The 22583-nt window shown below is 45.0% G+C and overlaps 1 protein-coding gene across 6 annotated transcripts in view; it reads left to right on the top strand.

The window, feature by feature from the left end:
- LOC309620894 (structural maintenance of chromosomes protein 1A) overlaps positions 1-16500 on the top strand; it is a 45255-nt gene extending 28755 nt beyond the window's left edge. For 3 of the 6 annotated variants that reach the window (XM_082377719.1, XM_082377718.1, XM_082377721.1), the window contains 5 exons: positions 452-606; positions 726-877; positions 1997-2066; positions 2352-2462; positions 2896-16500. In XM_082377719.1, coding sequence (XP_082233845.1) covers positions 452-606; positions 726-877; positions 1997-2066; positions 2352-2462; positions 2896-2979 — 572 coding nt within the window. In that variant the 3' untranslated portion in view covers positions 2980-16500. Of the gene's footprint in view, positions 1-451; positions 607-725; positions 878-1223; positions 1970-1996; positions 2067-2351; positions 2463-2895 lie in introns of those variants that run through there. The other 3 variants (XR_014239719.1, XR_014239720.1, XM_082377720.1) reach the window with 3 other exon arrangements.
- Positions 16501-22583: the final 6083 nt, after the last annotated feature.

The following is a 22583-nucleotide window of genomic DNA, read 5'->3' as shown; positions in this document are numbered from 1 at the left end:
TTCTAAGATGAAGGCAGGAGGCTAGAGGTATGGCAAGGGCCTGTTATACATCACAACAGCTCCTGTTTTTACGTGCTTTCTTACTCGAAACTTCCAAGAGCCCTAAACAGTAGGGATTATCACACCTGTTTTATAGAGTAGAAAACTGCTGAGGTTTAGAGAGAATGAGTGACCTGCCTGAGGTCACACAGCTGGTTGCTGGTAGAGCCCAGGGAAGAATCCATGTTATGTGGCTGCAAGCCCATGTTTCTTCCTTTGCACTATGTGGCTGGCCCACTGGATACAGGTGATCGTGGAACTGTCTTCCGGGGCCCCTCCGCAGGCATTCCTCTTCCTGTGGGATGTCCCTGCTCTGTGGATTGTCAGTTGTAGGTCATTTTTGCCAGGGCATGGTCCTCAGCCTTGGCAGAGCCTGGGTACTGAGGGGTCACCTGTCTCTCCCTTGTGGCAGAGTTTGAGGCAGCCCGAAAGCGAGCCAAGAAGGCCAAGCAGGCATTTGAACAGATCAAGAAGGAGCGCTTTGACCGCTTCAATGCCTGTTTTGAATCAGTGGCCACCAACATTGATGAGATCTACAAGGCCCTGTCCCGTAACAGCAGTGCCCAGGTAGGCTGGAGCCCCTTACCCAACTAGCCCCTGCCCATCCTCATTTGCCCTTCCCTCTAGGCTTCCTGTCCTCTTCCCCATCTAGACCCAGACCCTTGACCCATCTCCTTTCCCCCTAGGCATTCCTGGGCCCTGAGAACCCCGAGGAGCCCTACTTGGATGGCATCAACTACAACTGTGTGGCTCCTGGCAAACGCTTCCGGCCCATGGACAACTTGTCAGGGGGGGAAAAAACAGTGGCAGCTCTGGCCCTGCTCTTTGCCATCCACAGGTATGGCTGTGCCCCCCCAGGGCAGTTGGTGGAGACTGTACTGAGGCCACTGGAGGCTCTGGGGTCCAAGGACATGCAGAGTTATGCCGAGGTGAAGATGATCTGGTGGACTCTGGATTGAATCCCTGTTTCCCTACCTACTACAGCATATCTGGCCTTGGTTTCCTGGACCTGTCTTCCCAATCCAGCCTCATCCACTCAGCATGCCCTCCCCTGCATGTATTCAGTTCCACCTCCAGGCTTTTGCTCACATGGTTGCTGGCTCATAAGCCCTTTTCATGCAAATCTAGCTTGGCCATCACCTTCCACCCCTTCACATCTCATTGTCTTCCTCCTGTTCCTCTAGGAAGCCTGCTTCGACCACTGTGGCATACCCTGACCTCCCCCTACTGAATGCCAACAGTACTTGAATCTGACTCCCCCCCCACAACTTAGTGCTTGATTGTACAGCATCATTCAGTGAGCATTTCTTGATGGCTGCTCTGTACCAGACCTTGTTGGGGGATTAGGGACACAGATGAGTCAGACATGGTTTCTGTCTTCGAGGAGCTCATGGTCTAGTGGAAGCCAGATGTGTAAACAGACAGTGAGCTAAATGTTGTAACCGGTTGAGCGTGTGAGCTGTGGATGCACAGAGGAGAGCCACCAACCCAATCTGGGAGGGTGTGGGTAGCCAGGAAAGCCTTTCAAGGGCAGCTAACACTTGAGTAGGAAATGCAAAGGATAAGTAGAAGTTAGCCAGGGAGACCAGTAGGCATTCCAAGGCAGAGGGTACAGCATGTGCAGAGGCAGGGAGACATGGTGTGAGTGGGTGGGGTAGACCTCCAGGTAGCTTGGTCAGTATGGCCAGAGCCTAGGACAGCTTTATCTCCCCAGCCAACCTGGACGCTCCAGAGAGGACCATGTCTTCTGTTCTGTGGGATCCTGGAGCGCAGGGCTGGATGCAAAGGAGGACTCAGTTGGTATATTGGCCTTTAGGGGCTCAGGCAACATTCAGACCTGGATTTTTTAATCTCTGAAGAAATGGAAGCGGGTGCTGGCCTGTATGATGGGCTCTGGGGCTGTCATGCCCCGCCCCTGCCCCCATCAGTGTCAGCTCACCTACTGGTTCCCTCCCAGCTACAAGCCAGCCCCCTTCTTCGTCCTGGATGAGATCGATGCCGCCCTGGATAACACCAACATTGGCAAGGTGGGTGCAAGGAAAGTGGGGCCCGGGAGGGAGGCCCCCAGGTTGGGGCTGGGTTTCAGGGAACAACTCCTGAGTGCGCCCTAGCCATTCCCGCAGCCTGTTCTCTGTGCCTGGGAGGCTGGGCCCAGGGTCATCAGCACTGTGCTAGTCAGTGGCCTCCTTTCAGCCTCTCTTCCCCCAACCCTCCACCCCCTACCCCACCCCATCTGCCTCTGGTTCTGACTGGATAAGACAGGGAGTGTTAGGGCTTCAGCCCTGCTAAATGCTCCACGGCCCCTCCCACAGGTAGCAAATTACATCAAGGAGCAGTCGACTTGCAACTTCCAGGCCATCGTCATTTCTCTCAAGGAGGAGTTCTACACCAAGGCTGAGAGCCTCATTGGAGTCTACCCCGAGGTAGGGCGGGCCTGGCTCAGGAGCCAGCCCCACTCCCTGCCTGACTCCCCAGGGCAGGAAGGGAAGGCTGCAGTGGAGGGGCACGGGGGTGGGGGAGCATAGGGACTCAGGTCCTGAATGACCATCTGGGCTTGTTGGAGCCCTGCCCTGGAGGCTTAGCCAGCTCAGCTGGGCAGGGCCATTGCATTTGGGGACAGGTGGAAAGGCGAGACAGAGGCAGCCAGACAGCAGAGAAAAGGAGGAGAGTGCAGAGATAGGCAGGAAAAGAAGGCACATGGGACTGAGCACATCCTCTCATACCCAGAGAACCATTGCCTGGGCTTTGGGCAGGTATGTAGGGAGGAGGGTTTGAGGCCCCACAGTCCTGGGGCACTTGACCCCTCTTAATTCTCTCCTTACAATTTTATTTTTCTTTTTCTCCCTCCTCCTTCAGCAAGGGGACTGTGTGATCAGCAAAGTCCTGACCTTCGACCTCACCAAGTACCCAGATGCCAACCCCAACCCCAATGAACAGTAGCAGTAGTTCTGCCCTCCTGCCCTGTCTAGATCCCTAAGTTACGCCTCTCCCAATCTCTGGATATTTGGCTCCCAACCTTTCCCTACCTCCTGTCCCCGTTTGGTATAATCATGAAATTTAGGCACTGCTATCGAGCATGAAGAGGAACAGAGGTGATGTTAGTTCTGGAGCAAAAATTCCTGAGCTTCAGGGAGCATCCTGGCCTCTGGAAGGAGGTGCTGAGCTGAACTGAGCTGAACAGGGCCATCTGTCCATCCCCCGTTCCACCACCCTGGACCTTACCCCATCACCCATAATCATGGGTTCCTTGGGCCCCCTGCATTTTGCTTGTGTGTGGGTATGTACGTGTGTGTATATGTGTCCACATGTGCGCATGTGGGTGTGTTTGAAAAATAATAAAGATATTGGAGACCCATTTTAGAAGGAGCCTAGGCTGAATTTGATTCCAAGAGAGCTTAGTATGACAGCACCCCGGCGCTGGGCATAGCCAGACCTCAGGATTCAGGCAGTTACATGAAACCACCCTCATTCACTCATTAATGTTTTCATTCATTTCGTGTGTTCATCAAATACGTACTGAACACCCTCTTTGTCAGACTCTATGCTAGGAATACAGAACTGAATCAGACATGATCTCTACCCTCCTACTAAGGAGATGCTAGTGGGTTCATGAGTTCCCGTGGTTAGCTGAATCATGTATAGGTGCTTTGAATTTGAGAAGAGGATGATCAGCTCCAGGCTTCCTGGAGGTCACATTTGAGCTGGACCTTGACAAGTTGGTAGGATTTGGTTGGGTGCTAGGAGCAGAGCCTGGGCTCTGGGGACAATTCTAGTCCCATTTTTTTATCACTTACTAGTTTGACACTGGGCAAGTAATTTGACCTCTCTGTGCCTGTTTCCTCAACTGTAAAATGGGGCTAACAGTATTTACCTACCTCATAGGATTTAATGATGTCAAACTCCTCACTGGAGGCCTTATCCCTGCTTGGAGCCCACTGGGTGCCAACCCCTCAGAATACAAGCCTTCTCATGCCTAACCCCTGAGGGCTTCTGATCCCAGTTGTTAGGGACAGAAGGAGCCTCCAAATCTGGGAGATGCTGAATGCCCTGGTTATTGGGGAAGTTCCAGGGCATTGATGGGGTTTACCTGGTAAGTGGTGGACCTAAGGAACCCTATCGCTTCAATCATGTATGATAACTGGGTGCCTAGGCCCCAACCTGGGTTGTGAGGAAGTGGGGGAGAGGTAGCCTGGGCCGCATCCTGGCTGAATGAGTGTAATGTTCCTTCTGGGAACTAACCGCATTAGTTGCAGGCACTGTGCAGAGGCAGCAGTGCAGTCTGCTGCCATGAGGTCGGTCTTTGCTTGTTCATGTATACTGTCAGACCATCACCTTGTCCGATCTGTATACTACATTTTTCTTTTTAAAAGTTAAATCAGTTCTAATTACCCAAGTAATGCATGAATCCATTTTCTTTTTAAGAAATTAGGTTGTTGCAAATAAAGCTAGCTTCATTCGACTACCATTCCCCCTCCCCCTCTCAATTGCTATAATGTCTGTTGTACATCCATCTTGACTTTGTTTTAAGACTTTTACATATGAGTTCATTGAAAATACTGTGTTTAATGCAGATGGTGTATTGAATCATTCTGCAGTTTTCTTTCTTTGCTTAGCAATGTTTTTGAGATCTATGCATGTTGCTAAATGTAGATGCAGTTCATCCTTAGTAATTGTTATGTAGATTGCCATGATGTGACTCTGCCACATTTTATTTACCCATTTCTCATGTGATAGACAGTAAGACTCTTCTGTTTTGGCTTTTATAAGGATACTACGCAGAAGCATCGTGTGTGCGTGTGTGAAAATTTACCTAGGGTTGATTCCTACAAGTTGAATTACAGAATCGTAGGTTATTTATATTTTTGTTTTTAATAGATACTTCCAAATTGCCTTTCTGTACTGTTTACTCAGTATTTTTCTTGAGGTTGTCTTAGGTCTAATATCGTTATCTACTTCATTTCATCCTGAGTAGTGATAACCGTGAAACCATGGGTTTGATGTGCTAATAAGTATGTATTTTCTAATACATATCAAAAGGGATAGCTATCAAAACAAAATAAATTTGTCTGTTCAACCAAAGAAGTCACATACCACTAGTGGTATGTGTGCTGTAATTTGGGAAATGCTGGCATATGTGGAAGAGCACAATTGGGGAGTCACCCTGGTTCAAATCCTAGCTGTAGAAACTTGAACCTGTTAGTTCACCTCCTTGAGCCTCAGTTTCCTAATGTAGGAAAGGAGATAATATACACCTACCTTGCAGTGATGTAAGGAAGATGAAATGATATATATCTGAAGCAATTTGGCTGGCATGTAGATTATAACAGGACTTTAAAGGTAGCGATTGCTATTCTTCCCACTTTGCAGATGAGACTGAGGCCCAGCAAGGTTAAATCACCCAGCTACCAGATAACAGTGAGGGTTTGAACCCACACCCTCCAATTCAGTCTTGTGCTTTCTCCACTCTAAGGGTAGTTATCAACCTTAACCTGCGAAGCTTTTTCCTTTTTCTTTTTTTTTGGTTGCACCATGCAACTAGCAAGATCTCAGTTCCCCGAACAGAGACTGAACCCGGGCCATGGTAGTGAAAGCCAGGAATCCTAACCACTAGGCCACCAGGGAACTCCCTCTTTTTCCTTTTTAAAAATCAAAGCAATATATACACCAGTTAGAAAATAAAATAGTACAGAAGGGCTTATAATGAAAGGCAGCAGTTCCCTGCTGCACCCCCATGTCCAAAGGATGTGGAGCTCCTTGCTCTGGTCCCACCCCTGGAAATCTAATTCAGTAGGTGTGGATGATAATCTGGGTAACTAATCCCTACCTCACAAGGTAGAAAGCATTACATGAGATGCCTCAGGATAAGACCCTGGCACATAGGAACACAAGTGCTACAAAAGGTTTAAATCCTGAGGATCAGAGAGGTGAGATGACTTGTCTGAGATCCCAGTGGTTTGCTGGCAGAGCCTAGACTTCCACTGGGATCTCCTCTGTGCTTGCCCAGTGCTTTCCCTTGTGCCATACCACCTCCTATCATCACAAGGCAACACGTGCTCAGTGCAGGCTGTGCCCAGAGAAGAGCAGACACCACCATGGTGTGTTTCCAAGAGCCAGCTGGATCTGAGTAGAATCCCTAGGGCTAGTTGGAGGACACTAGGTTGACTCCCTTATGTTCTGGACCCGGTAGCCTTAGTCTCGGGACACAAACATGAGTCAAATCTTTCTCCTGTCTTTGAGGAACTCACTGTCTAGGTGGGGAGGCAATTCATAAAGCAGTGTGATCAGTGCTCTGACAGGAGCATGGATAAAGGAGGGGCATCTAGCTTAGGTAGAGGTTCAGGGAAGATGTCCTCTAGTCTAGGAAGTGACACCTGAGCTGACTCTTGGGGGACTGGCAGGAATTAGCCAGTTGAGGAGGAAGTGGAAGGAGTTTCCAGTGAGAACAGTATGCACGAAGACCTGAAGGCAAGAAACATCCTAGCAATTCAGAAATACTGAAGCATAAGGTTTCCTGGGCTGGGGAAAAGCAGCAGGAAATGAAGCTAGAGAGGTAGTCAGGAACCAGATTTGAAGAGGGTCGTAAGAGCCTGGCTACAGAGCAGATTTACCTCATAGGACAGTGTGGTTCCCAAACTGGCTGTGCACCAGAAACACTTGGGGCATCCTGGGCCCCAACCTCTAAAAATTCAATTTCCATAACTGCAGTGGGGGCCTTAGGATCTGGAGTGCTTATAAAGGTCTGCGCATAACTCCAGGGTGCAGCCAGGTTTGGGAATTGTGGGTTGGAGACAGCAGGGGAGCCGTGGAATAGTTTTAAGCAGAGGAGACTCCAGATAAGATGTGATTTTAACAAACCCCTTTCTGGCCAGCCAGTGTGGAAATAGATTAGGTTAGATGCTCAAGCTGTATGCTCCCATGCCTGTAGTTTCCTTGTTGTTCAATTCTCACACTGTTTTATATTTGCTTGTTTTGTCTCTCTGAATAAGCTGTAAGCACCACAAGGGTCAGCCTGGGGTTATCCTGCTACTGGTATATCCCCAGCAAAAAGCACAGTGCGTGACCCCAAACAGGCACCTAATAAATAGTTTTGAATGAATGTATGCATGAATGAATGCATTTGTGAGGGAGGGAGGGGAGACAGATTAGTTAGGGAACAGTTGAAAATACTAGGCCCACTCAAGGGCAAGGGCAGTGGGAATGGATTGGAGATGAGCCGTTAAAGGAAGATGATGAAGCAGACTTGGTGACTGATTATTGGATGTGGAGGGTGACTGAGAGGATAGAATGAATACTCGTTAATAGCCAAGATTCCTACCCTATCCCAGTCATTCTCCTTCCTTATCCATCTGACTCAGAATCTCCTTCCAGCCTCCTCAGCAACTGGAATTCCTCAAGTTAGGTAAACATTCTCTGTGTGCTGTGTGGTCTCCCCCTCCCCCCAGCCACTGATTCATTCATCAAGTTCAATAAATCTTGGCTAAGCACCTCCTGTGCTTTTCCAAGCCAGACTCTGACTCCCTCTTTCCTACCTCAGATGTTTTTGTGGGCTTCCCCAGATAAGACTTATATCCCTTATACAGTAACCCCAAGGGAGATACCCAGATGTCAGACCTGTAAGGGAACTTACGGATTTTTATTTTTTTATTTTTTTTTATTTTTGGGTGTGTTGGGTCTTCGTTTCTGTGCGAGGGCTTTCTCTAGTTGCGGCAAGCGGGGGCCACTCTTCATCGCGGTGCACGGGCCTCTCACTGTCGCGGCCTCTCGTTGCGGAGCACAGGCTCCAGGCGCGCAGGCTCAGTAGTTGTGGCTCACGGGCCCAGTTGCTCCGTGGCATGTGGGATCTTCCCAGACCAGGGCTCGAACCCGTGTCCCCTGCATTGGCAGGCAGATTCTCAACCACTGCGCCACCAGGGAAGCCGAACTTACGGATTTTGTCTAACCCCTTCCTGAGGCTCTCAGAGGGGAGGGAACTTGCCCAAGGCCCCTCTACTAGGAAGTGTTGGAGCCAGAACTGGAACCTAAGTTCCCTTTCCACATTGCCCCTAGAGCCTTGATTTCTCCCATTGCAGATCAGGACAGGGAGAGGAGGCCATGGAGAAGGTGGGACTTAGGTTGGCCTTGAAGGTCGATATACTGGACAGCCCAAGAAGCAGCTTGCCAATTACACTGCCCCCTTCTGGAAGCCCTCAGCAGACCTGCCATGCCCACAGTCCCTTCTAAGGGGTTTCTTAAGCATGAGTTGCCATGTTCTGTACCATGTGACCTCACAGTCCTGGCCACAGATGGTTAAGTTGGGGTAGTATCTTACTCAAGGACAGCTAGTCTCTAAGCTGGCCAGTGGCCTACTAGGTGGACTGATGTAAGAACTCTGCCTCCTAGTGATGGGCTGTATCGGATGGCAAATATATGAAACAATCAGATGCTTTTTCAGGGAGGTTGAATGTGAGGCATTCAGAAGTGAACAGTTAATTAGAATTTATCAAGGCAGGAGTGGTGGTGGATGAAGGGTGTCAGAAACTGAACAGTGAAAGCAAGAAGAAAGCTGCAGAAATAATGAGACATATCTTTAGAATGTGGGGCCACAGGTAGCAGAAGCCATGAAGCAGCAAGACAATGGGTCAAAAGGACACAAGCCATGAAGCAACAGGAGCCACGATGTAGCAGTAGCCATGAGGAACAGAAATCATGAGACCCTGAATCTGAGATTCACGGAGCAGCATAAGGCTTGAACAGACAAGATCCATGAGGCAGCAGAAGCGATGAGACTGCAAGAGCCACAAGGTAGCTGCAACCGCGTGGCAGCAAGGCAACAGCAATCAAAGAGGCAGCGGGATAGACAAGGCAAGCAGAAATTACAGCACACAGAAGCCCTGGATTAATTGGAACTGAAGCCCCAGAAGCCAGGAAGCTGCAGGAGCCAGGAGGCCCAGAAACTCTGAGGCCCTGAAGGCCATGGGCTAGGGAGGAGGGGAGCAGAGAAAAGGTAGTCAGTAGCAGTAGGAGGAGTATAAATTCTGCCAGAAAGAAGTTGAGTCACCATTTTGGGAAGCACTAGAGAAGGGAGCAACAGATGCCTGCAGCTGAGGGGGTGACAAGATAAGCCAGGCTCTAGAGCTGCTTTGGATCATGAACCATTTTCAAGTTTCTCTTCTGTGAGGCTGCCTGTGTAGCTGTTTTTGTCTTCCTTATTTCCCTGTGAATGCTTCAATAAATCTCCATCACTAACCTGAGTGTGTCTGTTCCTTGTAATCTAAAAGAGGTTAACACTGTGGCGTGCACTTTAGATGGGTGAAGAGCAGGGCAGAAGGTCTTCCAGGTGGGTTTGAACCGAGACACAGAGGTGGGAATTCATTCATTCTTCTCTCATACCCTCACTGGCACAGGCACTTTTCATTCATTTACTTATTGGCTTCTTTTTCTCATTCATTCGTCTGGTCATCATTCATTTATTCACTTATTCATGTATAACTCATTCATTTACTTATTGACTTATTCATTCATGCATTAATATAAGCATTTGCTCATTTGTTCTTTCCAGTATTCACTCGGTCATAACTTTTCCATCCATTTGTTCAGCAAGCATACATTGAGTTCCTGCTGCATGTCAGGCCCTGTGCTTGGTTCTGGAGATGAGATATACTCCCTGAACTCCAGGAAGTCACAGTTTACCTGGAAACTCAGATAAGTAAGCAGATAAGTGCACCAACTGTGACAAATGATCTAACAGAAGTCTAGATGAGGCAGAGTAGAGAATATAAGGCCATCGGATTGTTCTTCCTGGGGTGGGGTGGGATGGAGGGAGTAATCAGGAAAGCCTTTATAGAGAAGGGGGTACTTGAACTGAATCTTGAAGGAAGAGCTGCTGTTTACCATGTAGAAATGGGGGAAAGAATATTCCAAGCAGAAGAGCTGCCTAAGCAAAATTACATAAAGAGTGTGAAAGCACATGGATTTTGGGGGGAGCAGTGGAAGAAATGGTGGAAGCCAGGGAGTCAAGCTTAGCTTTGATTCTATGGGCAATGGGAAGCCATAGAAGGGTTTGAAGCAGGGAAGTGACAGAGTCAGATTGGTATTTTAGGAAGATCACTCTGATAGCTGCTTTGAAGGATGGTGGGGGCATGAAACATTGACCTGAATAACATACTTGAAGAAAGAACATGTAAGTGTCAACTAGAGGCATGAATGAAGACTCGGGAGTCACCGAGGAGGAAGGAAGGTCTGCCAGGGGACTAAGGAAGACTTTTTGGAGACGGTGGAATTTGAGCTGAGCCTTGAAGAATAAGGAAGATTCCAACTAGTGGAGATAAGGAGTAATTTTTTTTTTTCCAAGCAAGGAGATGAGCATAAGTATGGTAAGCTTGGGCTAACGAATATTCCAGTTTGACTGCAGTAGAGCTGCATTTAAGGGAGAGGCAGGGAGGGAGACTGCAAGGTTTCTGAAAGATTTGTATATTCTGCCTCCATTAGGTCTGCAGGGACAAGGGAATTTGCGGGGAGGGAGTAAGTGGTGGGGAGGGGTGTCCTTTTTCTGTTTTTAAAAATTAATTTTAAATACACGTTCATTTTAAAATAGAAGTAATGCATGCACGTTGTTCAGAAAACAAATCAATAAACTCAAATTAGTACAAAAGGAAGAGTCTACTGACCCACGCATCCCCACCACCGTTCTACCGCCTTTAGTTATTAGCAACCACTTTTAGTTATTTCTTCTGATTGTTATCTCCATATCTAAATACTATGCCATGTGATTTGTCTTTTATCAATTTCAGACATTACCCATTGGTGTCCTGCTATGACAGATGAGGATTTAGATAACTTACACCAAGCTCAACTCTTGTCCTTCCTGCTTCTAATATAATTTAGTTTCTCTATTAGATACTTTTCTGAATTTAAGCAACATTGTGATTCCTTGTTCCATGAGACAATTTTTCTTGACCAGAATTTTGTTAGCTGAGAATATCTTTTTGCTTTCTTCCCCACAGTTCAACCTCTCAACTTCTGTCATCTGGTCTTTTATGTGTCAAAGTTGGTAACATTGAATTCTGTTCTGTAAACATGATTAAGGCTTTTTCTGTGTGTTTTGTCTACAGTTTAATAGTTTGATTCTAAAAGTTTAAAAGCAATAAGCAGTTATTATATTAATATGACTAATTGTTCATTGCAGAGCCAATTATGTACTTTTTAAAAATAAATTTATATTTTTTATTTTTGGTTGCATTGGGTCTTCGTTGCTGCGCGCAGGCTTTCTCTAGTTGTGGCGAGCGGGGGCTACTCTTTGTTGTGGTGCGCGGGCTTCTCATTGCGGTGGCTTCTCTTGTTGAGGAGCACGGGCTTTAGGTGCACAGGCTTCAGTAGCTGCGGGTTGCAGGTTCTAGAGGGCAGGCTCAGTAGTTGTGGTGCGTGGGCTTAGTTGCTCCACGGCATGTGGGATCTTCCCGGACCAGGGCTCGAACCTGTGTCCCCTGCATTGGCAGGTGGATTCTTAAACACTGCACCACCAGGGAAGTCCCAATTATGTACTTTTATAATTTTTTCCTTGTAGCAGTTTTTCATTTTTCCTGAAGTTTCTCTTTCACTATTTTACTTTTTCATATATTCCATTTTTTTCTTTCCCAAAATCTCTATCGCATTAAGTACATCAAGTCCACCCCCCCACCAATAAAGAAAAAGACCTTCTTCTTGGAGCCCTCCATCTCCTTTCTCAAATCTGTACTAGTTGCTCTCTAGGCCTGATGCATGGCTGTCATTTTGAGACTTTCCTTCACAGCTTTCCTTGGTTATATCTACTATTTACTGGTTCCCAGGGTTTTTGTTTTGTTTATTTTTTCCATTGTTTTGATAGTATACATCCTCAAGTAACTTTCTCAAAAAGGTTGTGTAGGGGGTAGACTTCCTGGTCTTTGCATATCTGAAAATATCCATATTCCATTCTTATACTTGGCAGAAGTTTGATTTGTTTTGGGTTTTTTTGTTTGTTTGTTTTTTGGGGTTTTTTGGCCATGCAACATGCAGGATCATAGTTTCCTGACCAGGGATCGAACCCATGCCCCCTGCAGTGGAAGCGCAGAGTCTTAACCACTGGACCACCATGGATGTCCCCTAACGTTAGGGGTTCAACATCTTTTTCCCATAGAACTTTGAAGGCATTGCTCCACTTTCCTCTAACATCCAATTTTGAGGATAAGAAGCCTAATATTCGTCTGAGTCTAATTGCTTTTACATAAATCTACCCATCTCTATTTCTTCTCTCCTGGGATCTCAGTGACATGAATGTTATATTTTTTCTTATAGTGTCGCAGGTCCCTGAGTCTCTGTTCACTTTTTCCGCAGTCTATTTTCTCAATTGGGTAATTTCTTTTTTTTTTTTTAATTTATTTTATTTACTTATTTTTGTCTGTGTTAGGTCTTCGTTGTGGTACACGGGCTTCTCATTGCGGTGGCTTCTCTTGTTGCGGAGCACGGGCTCTAGGCGCATAGGCTTCAGTAGTTGTGGCACGCAGGCTCAGTAGTTGTGGCTCGTGGGCTCTAGAGCACAGGCTCAGTAGTTGTGGCACACGGGCTTAGTTGCTCCGCGGCATGTGGGATCTTCCCGGACTAGGACTCGAACCCGTGTCCCCTGCATTGGCAGGCGGATTCTTAACCCCTGGGCCACCAGGGAAGTCCCTGGGTAATTTCTATTGTTCTGTATTCAAGTTAACTGATTCTTTCCTCTGTCCCCTACATTTTGCTGTTAGCCCATCCATTGAGGTTTTTGTTTGGGTTATTGTATTTTTCAGTTCTAAAATTTCCATTTGATTCTTCTTTATATCTTCTAGTTTTTTGTTGACAGTTTCTGTTTTTCCACTTGTTTTAAGCATATTCCTAATTGTACATTGAGGTATTTTTATGATGGCTCCTTAAAAACCCTTGTCAGATGATTTTTAACATCTCTGTCATCTTGGTGTTGGAGTCTATTGAGTGTCTTTTCTCATTCAAGTTGAGATTTTCTTGGTTCTTGGTAACATAAGTGATTTTCTATTGAAACCTGGGCACTTTGGGTATGGTGTTAAATACGAGGATTTTTTTTTAAAATAAATTTATTTATTTATTTATTTATTTTTGGCTGCATTGGGTCTTCGTTGCTGCACTCGGACTTTCTCTAGTTGTGGCGATCGGGGGCTACGCTTTGTTGTGGTGCATGGGCTTCTCATTGCGGTGGCTTCTCTTGTTGCAGAGCACGGGCTCTAGGCACACGGGCTTCAGTAGTTGTGGTGTGCGGGCTCAGTAGTTGTGGCTTGCGGGCTCTAGAGCACAGGCTTAGTAGTTTGTGGCGCATGGGCTTAGTTGCTCCATGGCATGTGGAATCTTCCTGGACCAGGGATCGAACCCATGTCCCCTGCATTGGCAGGCAGATTCTTAACCATTGTGCCACCAGGGAAGTCCAATACGAGGATTATTTAATTGTTTTAGCTTGTCTCCTTAGACACTGTTCCAGCAGTGAAAGAGGGGACGCTGCCTTGTTACTACCAGATGGGCATGGAAGTCCAGGATCCTCACTCAATCTCTGTTCACACCCCAGAAGGAGGGTTTCCTCATGATTCTTGGGTGAGGGTGGTAGTTCTGGCTCCCCACACAGCCTTCTCTGACACCACCCCAGTGAGAAGGGGGAAGAGTTACTCTTTATAGCCAGCAAAGGTAGAAGTCTAGGCTCCCCACTTGGCCTTTGCTGGTGGGGCCACAGTTTTTTCTGTGGTGTTTGGCTGGAGTAGAGTGGTTATTATCTAATTGCCGTCTTCTCCAGCACCAAGTCTGGGATACGTGAGGCAAAAAGCAAACCAAGGGAGCTCACTACCATGTTGCTCCTCTGCTACTGAGGTCCCCAGGAGGTTTGCCTTCTTCTCTCCACCTCTCAGTCTTCTTATGTTTATATGTAATATCCCAGGATTTTAGCTGTACTTGGGGAGAAGAATAGGGAAAAGTACTTTTACTCCATCCACCCCCCCCACCTTTAAATAGTTATTTTTTTTAAACTGTATTCTTGGTGTTCTAAAATTTCCTAATTATGTGTTTAAGTTTGGGGATTTGTCATTCATTGTGATGGTCATTGGTTAGGTCCCTTCATTTTGGAGTTCTTTAACTCTGGGAATTCTCATATTATTTCTTTGATACATTCCTCTTTTCTGTTTTTGTTTTTGTTATTGTTGTTGTTCTCTCCTGGAACTCCTTAAAGTTGGATGTTAGACCTTCTGAATTGATCTTTTGTATTTTTATCTGTTCTCTCAACTGCTGCCACACTTCCCCCCTCCCTCCCTCTCCCTTCCATTCCTAGTTCTCTCTCTCTCCCTTTTGTTTACTTTCTAGAAGAAGATTTAACTTTATTTTCCAACTCTTCTATTAACATTCCTTTTCACTTTGCCAATCACACTTTAAAATTTCCAAATATCCATTCATGTTATCTTTTCCTTTCTTATAGCATCCTGTTCTTGTTTAATGGATGCACTATTATCTTGAATCTTTCTGAGAATAATAGAGGTATTTTTATATTTCATTGTGTTCTTTGAAATATTTATTTCCTTTGGGATTTGTTTTCCCCCATTTGTGTATTTTGATCTCTTTCAATTTGTAGTCTTTTGTCAAATACCCGGTGATCTATAGTTGTTTACTCATATTTAAGAATGTAGCAATAAAATTTGATTGGAAGCTCTGTATATGGGGTACAGAGCTAGGTGACTGGTGGCTTACCTTTAGGATGATTGGAGAATAGCTGACTACGCTGCTGCGCCAAAATGCAAAGATCTTTTCTCCAAGGTTGTTCAGTTTCCTTAGATAAGAAACCTCTGGTTTTGCCTAATGGGTAGACACCTGGCTGCTGTGAATTGTACACAGGGTGGTGGGTTAACAGTTTGATATACAACCTTCCAATTAATCTCCCTGTTTTCAGCCCCACATCTCACTCCCACTCTGTACCATACCTGGCATTGTTAAGACCCAAGACACTGCAGGCTTCTGCAGAGAAAGATCAACTCCTTCCTTGGTGGCATCACCTCCATGCATACTCCAGGCTGTGGCTTCCTCCACCATGCTTCATCAGTCACCATTTCTCCATTTACTTCCTATCTTCCAGACATTTTTTGGAATCTCTCTTTTGCTGATGGACCTGCTCCTGATGGACATTCTCTTCATCATTGTGTTTTTATACTTTTTTAAAATTCCTTTACTATCATTTTAGCAAGGTTTCAGGTGGGAGTGGAGATAAACATGTGGTAAGTCTACTATCTTGTCCTGGAAATCTACTAGTCTACTTATAACTGTTTATTTTTTACTTTTCTGATAATAATCTTCATATCTCTAAATAATATACAATTTTTTCTATTTATCAACTTATCACTTTCAGACATTATCTGTTGACTTCCTGCTATTAATACCACCCAACTGCCCTCCTCCAATGCCCCAATATAAACATATCACTAGTTATATATCCTCTATTTCTTACCTTTGTACCTTTAAGTAATAGACTTATATTCCCTCTTTCAATCTCTCAACTTCTGTCATTTATACTTTTACTTTTATACTAACAAGATTAATAATATTTACATTCTGTTCTACAACCAAAATTAAGTCATCCATACTTTGCTGACAGGTCATTCTAAAAGCTTAAAGTCAATAAAGTGTTTATGTTATTATGATTATGTAAATGTTGTTCCTAATGCTCCAATCAGTGTACTAGGATTACATTTCTTTTCTTATACAATTTTTCTTTCCTGGAGTTTCTAATTGCCTTTCTCTTTTCCTTGCATTGTCTGACTTTATCTCCTTCTTAAGTTGTTCCAAATTCTTAAGGAAAGTATAAAATCGTTTGAATCCCCTTTTTTCCCAGATACCTCCCTCCTGGAGCCCTCCGTCTTCCTGCTCCAATTTGGACTGATTGCTCTATAGGCCTGCAGCACAACTGTCATCCTGGGACGTCCCTTCATTACTCTTCTGGGTTGGACCCAATCTTTCCTGGACCCCATATCTTCCTCTTTCTTAGTTTACTCCTTTGTAGTGGACTTTGTAGTCGTTCTCCAACATCCATTCCTCTCCTCCCCCATTGTACAACAACTGTGCAATTTGGGTGGGACTGACCCCATTGCCAGCTCTAGGTATAGAACTTTATGGATAATCTCTCTCTCCCCTTTGCCGCAGTGATGATTGGTTCAGAGATGATCCAATCACACTGAAGCTTTTGTTCAGTTTTTGAGGGAAGAGGTAGCCTGTCTTCCCTTGGACATGAACAAAGAAGCATGTAGCCTGGTCGCTGCTGTTAACCATCTTGTGAACATGTGGAAGGCCTACCTGAGGATGGAGCTGACAAATGGAGAAGGCACAGCCAAGAGAATTACAGGGAAATGGAACCATATTCCTGATCATACCAGGCCTGAAGTCTTCCCTGCCTATGGACTTGTTGGTTAAGCGAGCCAATAAATTGCTTGTGTCATTTAAGCCAGTTTGAGTTGGGTTTTATATCGCCTGCACCAGAAAGCATTATAACTTATACTTGTTGGTCTCACCCTTCAGAGAAGGAATGAGTGCATTTTTTGGTTATATGAGGCACTACATTGTGAAAGCATTTTTTTAGAGTAAGTCTGGGAAGAAGGGTATATGTGGATGTTGGACAACCAAAGGAGTGAACTCTGTTGGCTGCCTAGTATCTAAATCTCCATCCTGTTTGGGGGGATTCCCCATCGTGTGAGTCTCGGTGGAAGGCAGGCCCCCACTTCCTCTATGGAAACGGAAGGTGGTCAGATTTCCTTTCCCTGCCCACCAGGCAGCAAGGGCTGGATACTCTGTTCATGGCTTTGAATCCAGAGTAAGCAACACAAAGGAGACAGAAATATACAAGATTAACAGGCGGATGATAGATTAGGAGAATATATTTGCAATGAGCAAAACTGACAAAAGATTAATAACTTGAAAAAGAAGATAGTAAACTCAATAGGAAAATAGGCAAAGGATATAAAGAGTAATTAACAGAAGGAGAAACTTGAATTTACACAAGAGGAAACTTGAATATATTAAAAGATTTTCAACTCTGTTTATAATTAAAGAAATGAAAATTAAAATAACATTGAGAAATCAATAAAAGGATGGCAACATGTAGAAAGTCAGATATTATCAAGTGCTGATGAGGATGTGAGGAAAAGGAAAAGTGTGGGTGGGAGTGTAAACTGGTACAGGTATTCCAGAGACTAAGTCGGCAGTACCTCCTGAAATTCAGTAGGTGTATACCCTACGACCCAGCAATTGCACTCCTGGGTATATGTTCCAGAGAATTCTTACACAGGTCATTAAGGAAATATAGTTGAGGTGGTTTGTTGCAGCATTGTTTGTGATAGTGAAGAATTGGAAGCAACCCAGGTGACCATCACGTGGGACTGGATAAGCAAACTGATATATTCATAAGGTGGGATAGATAAAACAATAAAAGGAAAATAGCTAAATTTACATATAGTCACATAGGTAGGTCTCCAAAACCCAGTGTTGAATGGAAAAGGTGAAAAAGAGAATGAGATTTATGGCATAATGCCATCTGTGTAAATGTAAAACAACGCTGTATAATATGATGGCTGTGCATATATCTAAGGAGATCTGTGGAAGATGGATTGGAAGTGTATATACATGACATACACTGGAGTTGTTCACTGAGGTGGGCAGGAGAGTGGGAGTTGGGATGGGGTGGGGACTGACAGGGGAAAATAATACTACAATGAAATCAAGCAAAAGAGGGGCCTTGGATGGACTGATGAAAATAATGTGCCATGGACTGAAGAGCATGATTAACACAGTGCTGAAGGTGACCACAAGTAAATGAGAACAGACAGAAAGATGGTTAGAGTTCATCTTCAGTGGCATGTGATGCTAGGGGTCATGTCCAGGGGTCACAGCAGTGGGGCTAGCAGTGCCAGTAGCAGCATTCAAACCCAGCGTGGCCTGTCCCCCCAGCGTGGCCTTAGTTGTGGCTTCTCCTGCCCGATTCTCCAGACTTCTGTGAACTACAGTAATGACCTTGCAATAAATCCCTTTTCTGCTCTAGTTAACTAGAGTCAGCTTCTTTTACTTGCATCCAACGATCCTGACTGATACGTCACATATTTTGTTGGAGAACATCCTCCAGTAACTTCCTAAGAAGGTAAATTCTGGGGTCTTTGCATGTCTGAAAATGTAGCATTATTTTAGCTTTATATTTGAATGATAGTTTGTCTTTAGAATTCTACGTTAAAAATATTTTTCCTCTGAATGTTCAACATATTGCTTTTAGCATGTAGTGTTGCTGATCAGAAGTCGGGTTCTAATTTTTTGTTGGCGACCTGTTTTCCCTACCTCTGGAAGCTTACATTTTTTTCCCTTCATACTTAAGTGTTTTGAAATATCACAATGATGAGCCCAAAAGTGTGTTTTTTCCCCATCTGTTTTACTGGGCACCTGGTGGTTGGGCCTTTTCAATCTGAAGACTCAGGTCCGCCTCCTCTAAGAAATCACTGTTTTCTTTCTTTGCAAATTTTCTCTCCTCTATTTCCTCTGTTCCCTTTCTAGACCTCTTGTTAGTTGGATTTTGACCTCCTGGGTGATTGTCTTCGTCTTTTCATTTTCTCTCATATTTTCCATATCTTTGCTTTTTTGTTCTGCATTCTGGGACATTTTCTTGACTTTATCTTCTATTGAAGATTTTTATTTTTGGCAGTCATTTAAAATTTCTAAGCACTCTTTCTTATTCTCCAAAGATGCCTTTTTCATAGCATCGTTTTGTTTTGTTTTGTTTTGTTTTTTAAGGGATGCAATGCCTTCTCTGTATGTGTGCTTAATAGAACTTTACAGGAGTCTTGGGGATAACAGATGATAATTACCAGGCCAGAAAGGAAAACTGTAAATGGATACCTCTCCACAAGATATTACCTCTCCACAAGAATGTCACCCACGCTCCTCTGAAAGGGACCGCTCATTGGCTGTCCCTCTCTTTAGCCCCCTAGCCTGATACCATGTGTGGGAAAGATTATTATCCACCAACTGGATGGTTTTGGCCATATGCTCCCTACCTGGAGGCCAGATCTCCAGCTCTCACCTTGACATCAGAAAGAGGAGGTCACCGTTCTGTCCCCCACTCCCAGGCCAGCTGTACTTCCTGTGCCAGCACGACACTGCCCATATCCATTTTCTTTCTGGGATATTCTCACCACACCTACTTCCCACAGTGGTGACCTGGTCCCTGTGTCCTACACAAGGCAATCACAGTAGTCAGCAGCACATTTCACAGGGTGGATTGTCTTTAATGTTAAATAGCAATAAATGTTGTGGAAACAATAATCCAGACTAGTTCCTTTTTACAGTCCGTCCTCCAGTAGGAGCCAACAGCAATCCAAGCCTGCACATTTTTTGATGGTCCAAACTGCGTATCTTCTGTGAGCAAAAGCCTGGGCAAAAATATGCACACACATCTCTCAGGAACAAAAAATAATTTTCAGGGACGGTTCAGTCCAAGCCCATGAATAGGACAAAAAAAAAAACCGAACTCAGTAGAAGCATAATACTGCTGTAGTACACCCAAATTATGTCACTGCTCAGAACGTTTAACATTTGTACCACAGTTGGTAACATTTGTTGAGTGCTTACTCTGAACCAGGCACTTGGATTACCTTCATTTCCTAAAGAAGGAAAGTGAGGCTCCCAGGTGTCAGTTGCCCAGGGTCACAAAGCCAATGAACGGCAGACAGGAAATTGCACCAGGACTGTCTAACCACAGTCAACCCATGTAACTGCTACACAGTGCTGTACTGGTTTCCAGCAGCCACATTCAGGTTAATAGTGATGGCACAATTTTCTGTAAGATCAGTGGGTGGATACCCGAGATTCCTTAGTCCAATAAAGACCCAATTCTGGTTAGTTTGCTTCTAAGGTGAATGGATGTCCTTTTCTCTGGAAACAGAAAACTGCCACCAGTTTTTATTTTTAAAATGTTTTTCTTTCATAGAAACCATAGCACTTTATTTCTAAGTTTTCACTTTTCATCAAAGTAAGACTTGCACATAGTTGAAAAGTAAAAAAAGTTCTAAAGAGCTCATAATAAACCCCAGCAATATCCTGTCCCACTCCTTGCCACTGCAAGTCCGGCTCCCTAGAGGCAAGAACTTTATTTTACCAGTCTTTGGCTTTTTCTTCTGTCACTTACTACTCCAAAACCCCCTTCTCCCTTGCCATCTCCCACTCAGAGGCTGAAGAGCCAGATACTTTCTTAGCCACCCTTGCAGCTAGAGATGGCTATGTGTTCCAGTTATGGCCCTGAGGTGTTTGCTGGGGCCTTCTGAAAGGCTTTTGTTTTCCTGAGACACACATATCTGACAACATCCCCTTCCTTCTTCTTTCTGCCTTGAGTATAGCTGTGCTGCCTGGAGCTGTGACAGAAATCTTGTGATCGTGAGGGGATGAACATGAGGATGTAGACTCCACACATTAAGGAAGAAAAAGTTAGAAAGAGCCTGGATCCTTGATGGCATCATTGAGCAACTGAACACATGCCACACTTTTGTAAATAACAAGTTAACTTCCCAAAAAATAAATAAATAAACAAATGAATAAATAATGCTATATGTGTTGAAGCCACTGTCGGTTGGGTTTTTTGTTACTTGTAGCTGAAAGGATTTTTCACTGAAGGACCACCATGTTTCTATATTATGTGCTTATGCTACTATTTCTTAACTTAGCAATTTGAGACATTATCTCTTGACAGCTCGTTATGGTAGAAGAAGATTTTATCCCCCTCCACACACACATTCCTATTTTCCCTCCCTTCACTCTTCCAATATGTTTATATCCCAATTCCTAGCAAATCAGTAGTTGCAACCGAGCCAAGAAATGTACTATAATTACCTGGATTTTGGGGGGGGGGTTGGCCTTTTTGAGGTGTGTTCCTGAATTTAATAATTGCTTGGGTTGTTGTTGTTTTTTGTTTCTTTTCCACTTGAAACGTGCCCAGCCTTAGCTTTTACCGTTTGCTTCATCAGTTCGTTCATAAACCTATCAGCATATTTCCCCACAAATGTTCAAACCTCTCAGCCCATTGATTTAAGACGAAATCAATAAAAGGTTGATTGGTTGGGAGCCTGTGGAAGGAGTAGGGGTTTGGCAAGTCTGCTATTAAATTTCCCCTTAAGGTGACTGGGTGGGGACCATCTGCTGGAGGATCTTTATGTCCAGAAAGTGGAGGCTTTGCTCTGGGACTGTTTGATTTCTTTGGGGGAACTCTCTGTATTCTGCTTGAGTATAGATGTTTGGCTCTTGTGGTTTCTACCCACGAGCACAGGGAAGGTTAGAGGGAGGGTGGGGGAGTCAACTGTTCCAACACGTACTTTCAATTCCCCCCCTGCTGGGGGCTCTACACTTCATTCCCACTGTCAGGATACCTTTTCTGCACCAGAGCCGCCTCGCCAGAATTTTGCAGGCTAGACCAGTGCTCTTCTCATGGATCCCCTCCCATGTGTGGACTGTGCCTCACCTTTCCCTGCTGGGCTTTCTCAGTACCACCCCTCCAGCCCCTTTCTGCTTGCCAGAAGCTTGTTAAAATCTCTCCCTGATTGATGGAAACTTCTCCAGTTTTCTTTGGAGGTGTGGGTTTATGCACGTGATTCCTTTACTCTTATTTTATGACGTCGCAGGAGTTAGAGGAGACAGACGTGTTCCACCTTCTTGAATGGAAGTTAGAATCTGAATTTTTAACTGCCCCAGATTGTCTGAATATGCCCCAAGTGGGTAGACCAACATTTGTGAACCACAATGAAAAAAGCCCGGGTTTGGAAATCTGGTGGATTTGAGTTTGAATTCTGACTCGCTGACCTCCTTCCTCAAGTCACATCCGTGAGCCTCAATTTTCTCCTCTACAAAATGGGAATAATAATGTTTATCTGATAGAATTCTGGGAAGATCTTCTTAGCTACGGTATGTAAAGCATCCAACACAGGGCTTGGCAGACAGTAGGTGCTCAAAAATGGGAGTGACTGCTTTTTAATGGGAGCAAGTGGGAAATGTAATTGGAAGGATTTGAATCAGGTTCCAGGAGGGCCTCAGACACCAGAACTTAATCTTGTGACACCGAGGAGCCCTGGCAGGCTTGTGAGCAGGTGAGTGATGTGATCCCAAAGAATTTGTCAGATTGTTCCCTCCGTCTGATGTGGGGAGGGAGGAAGAAGCCATTGGCCCAGCAGCTCTTGGGTTAAAATCTTTGTCTGCATCTGAGTTATTTGTAACCCGTTGTCATAGCAACAAGTTTGGCAAGCGAGCTGGTGCTGCAAGCTCCTGACAGTAGGGAGGGGAGGGCAGTGGGAGAAGACGGAAGATTTGGAAGGAGGGGGTCGTCTGTGACCAGCGCCTCGCTTTCCTCTGATTTGTCTGAAGCTTTCAGCTGGAGAAGAGGGTGAGCGTCCTCCAGGGAGAATCACTGGATGTTGGAGACTCTCTTGCCCAATCTCCTGATATTCCAGATGTGAAAATAGGCCCAGAGAGGTCCAGCAGCGGGCTCAAGGCCACACAGCAAGTCA

Source organism: Balaenoptera borealis, assembly GCF_965194805.1.
Source record: "Balaenoptera borealis genome assembly, chromosome: X".
Lineage (NCBI taxonomy): Eukaryota > Metazoa > Chordata > Mammalia > Artiodactyla > Balaenopteridae > Balaenoptera > Balaenoptera borealis.
The sequence above is the reverse complement of the archived record's forward strand: the minus strand, read 5'-3'. Positions and strand labels throughout refer to the sequence as shown.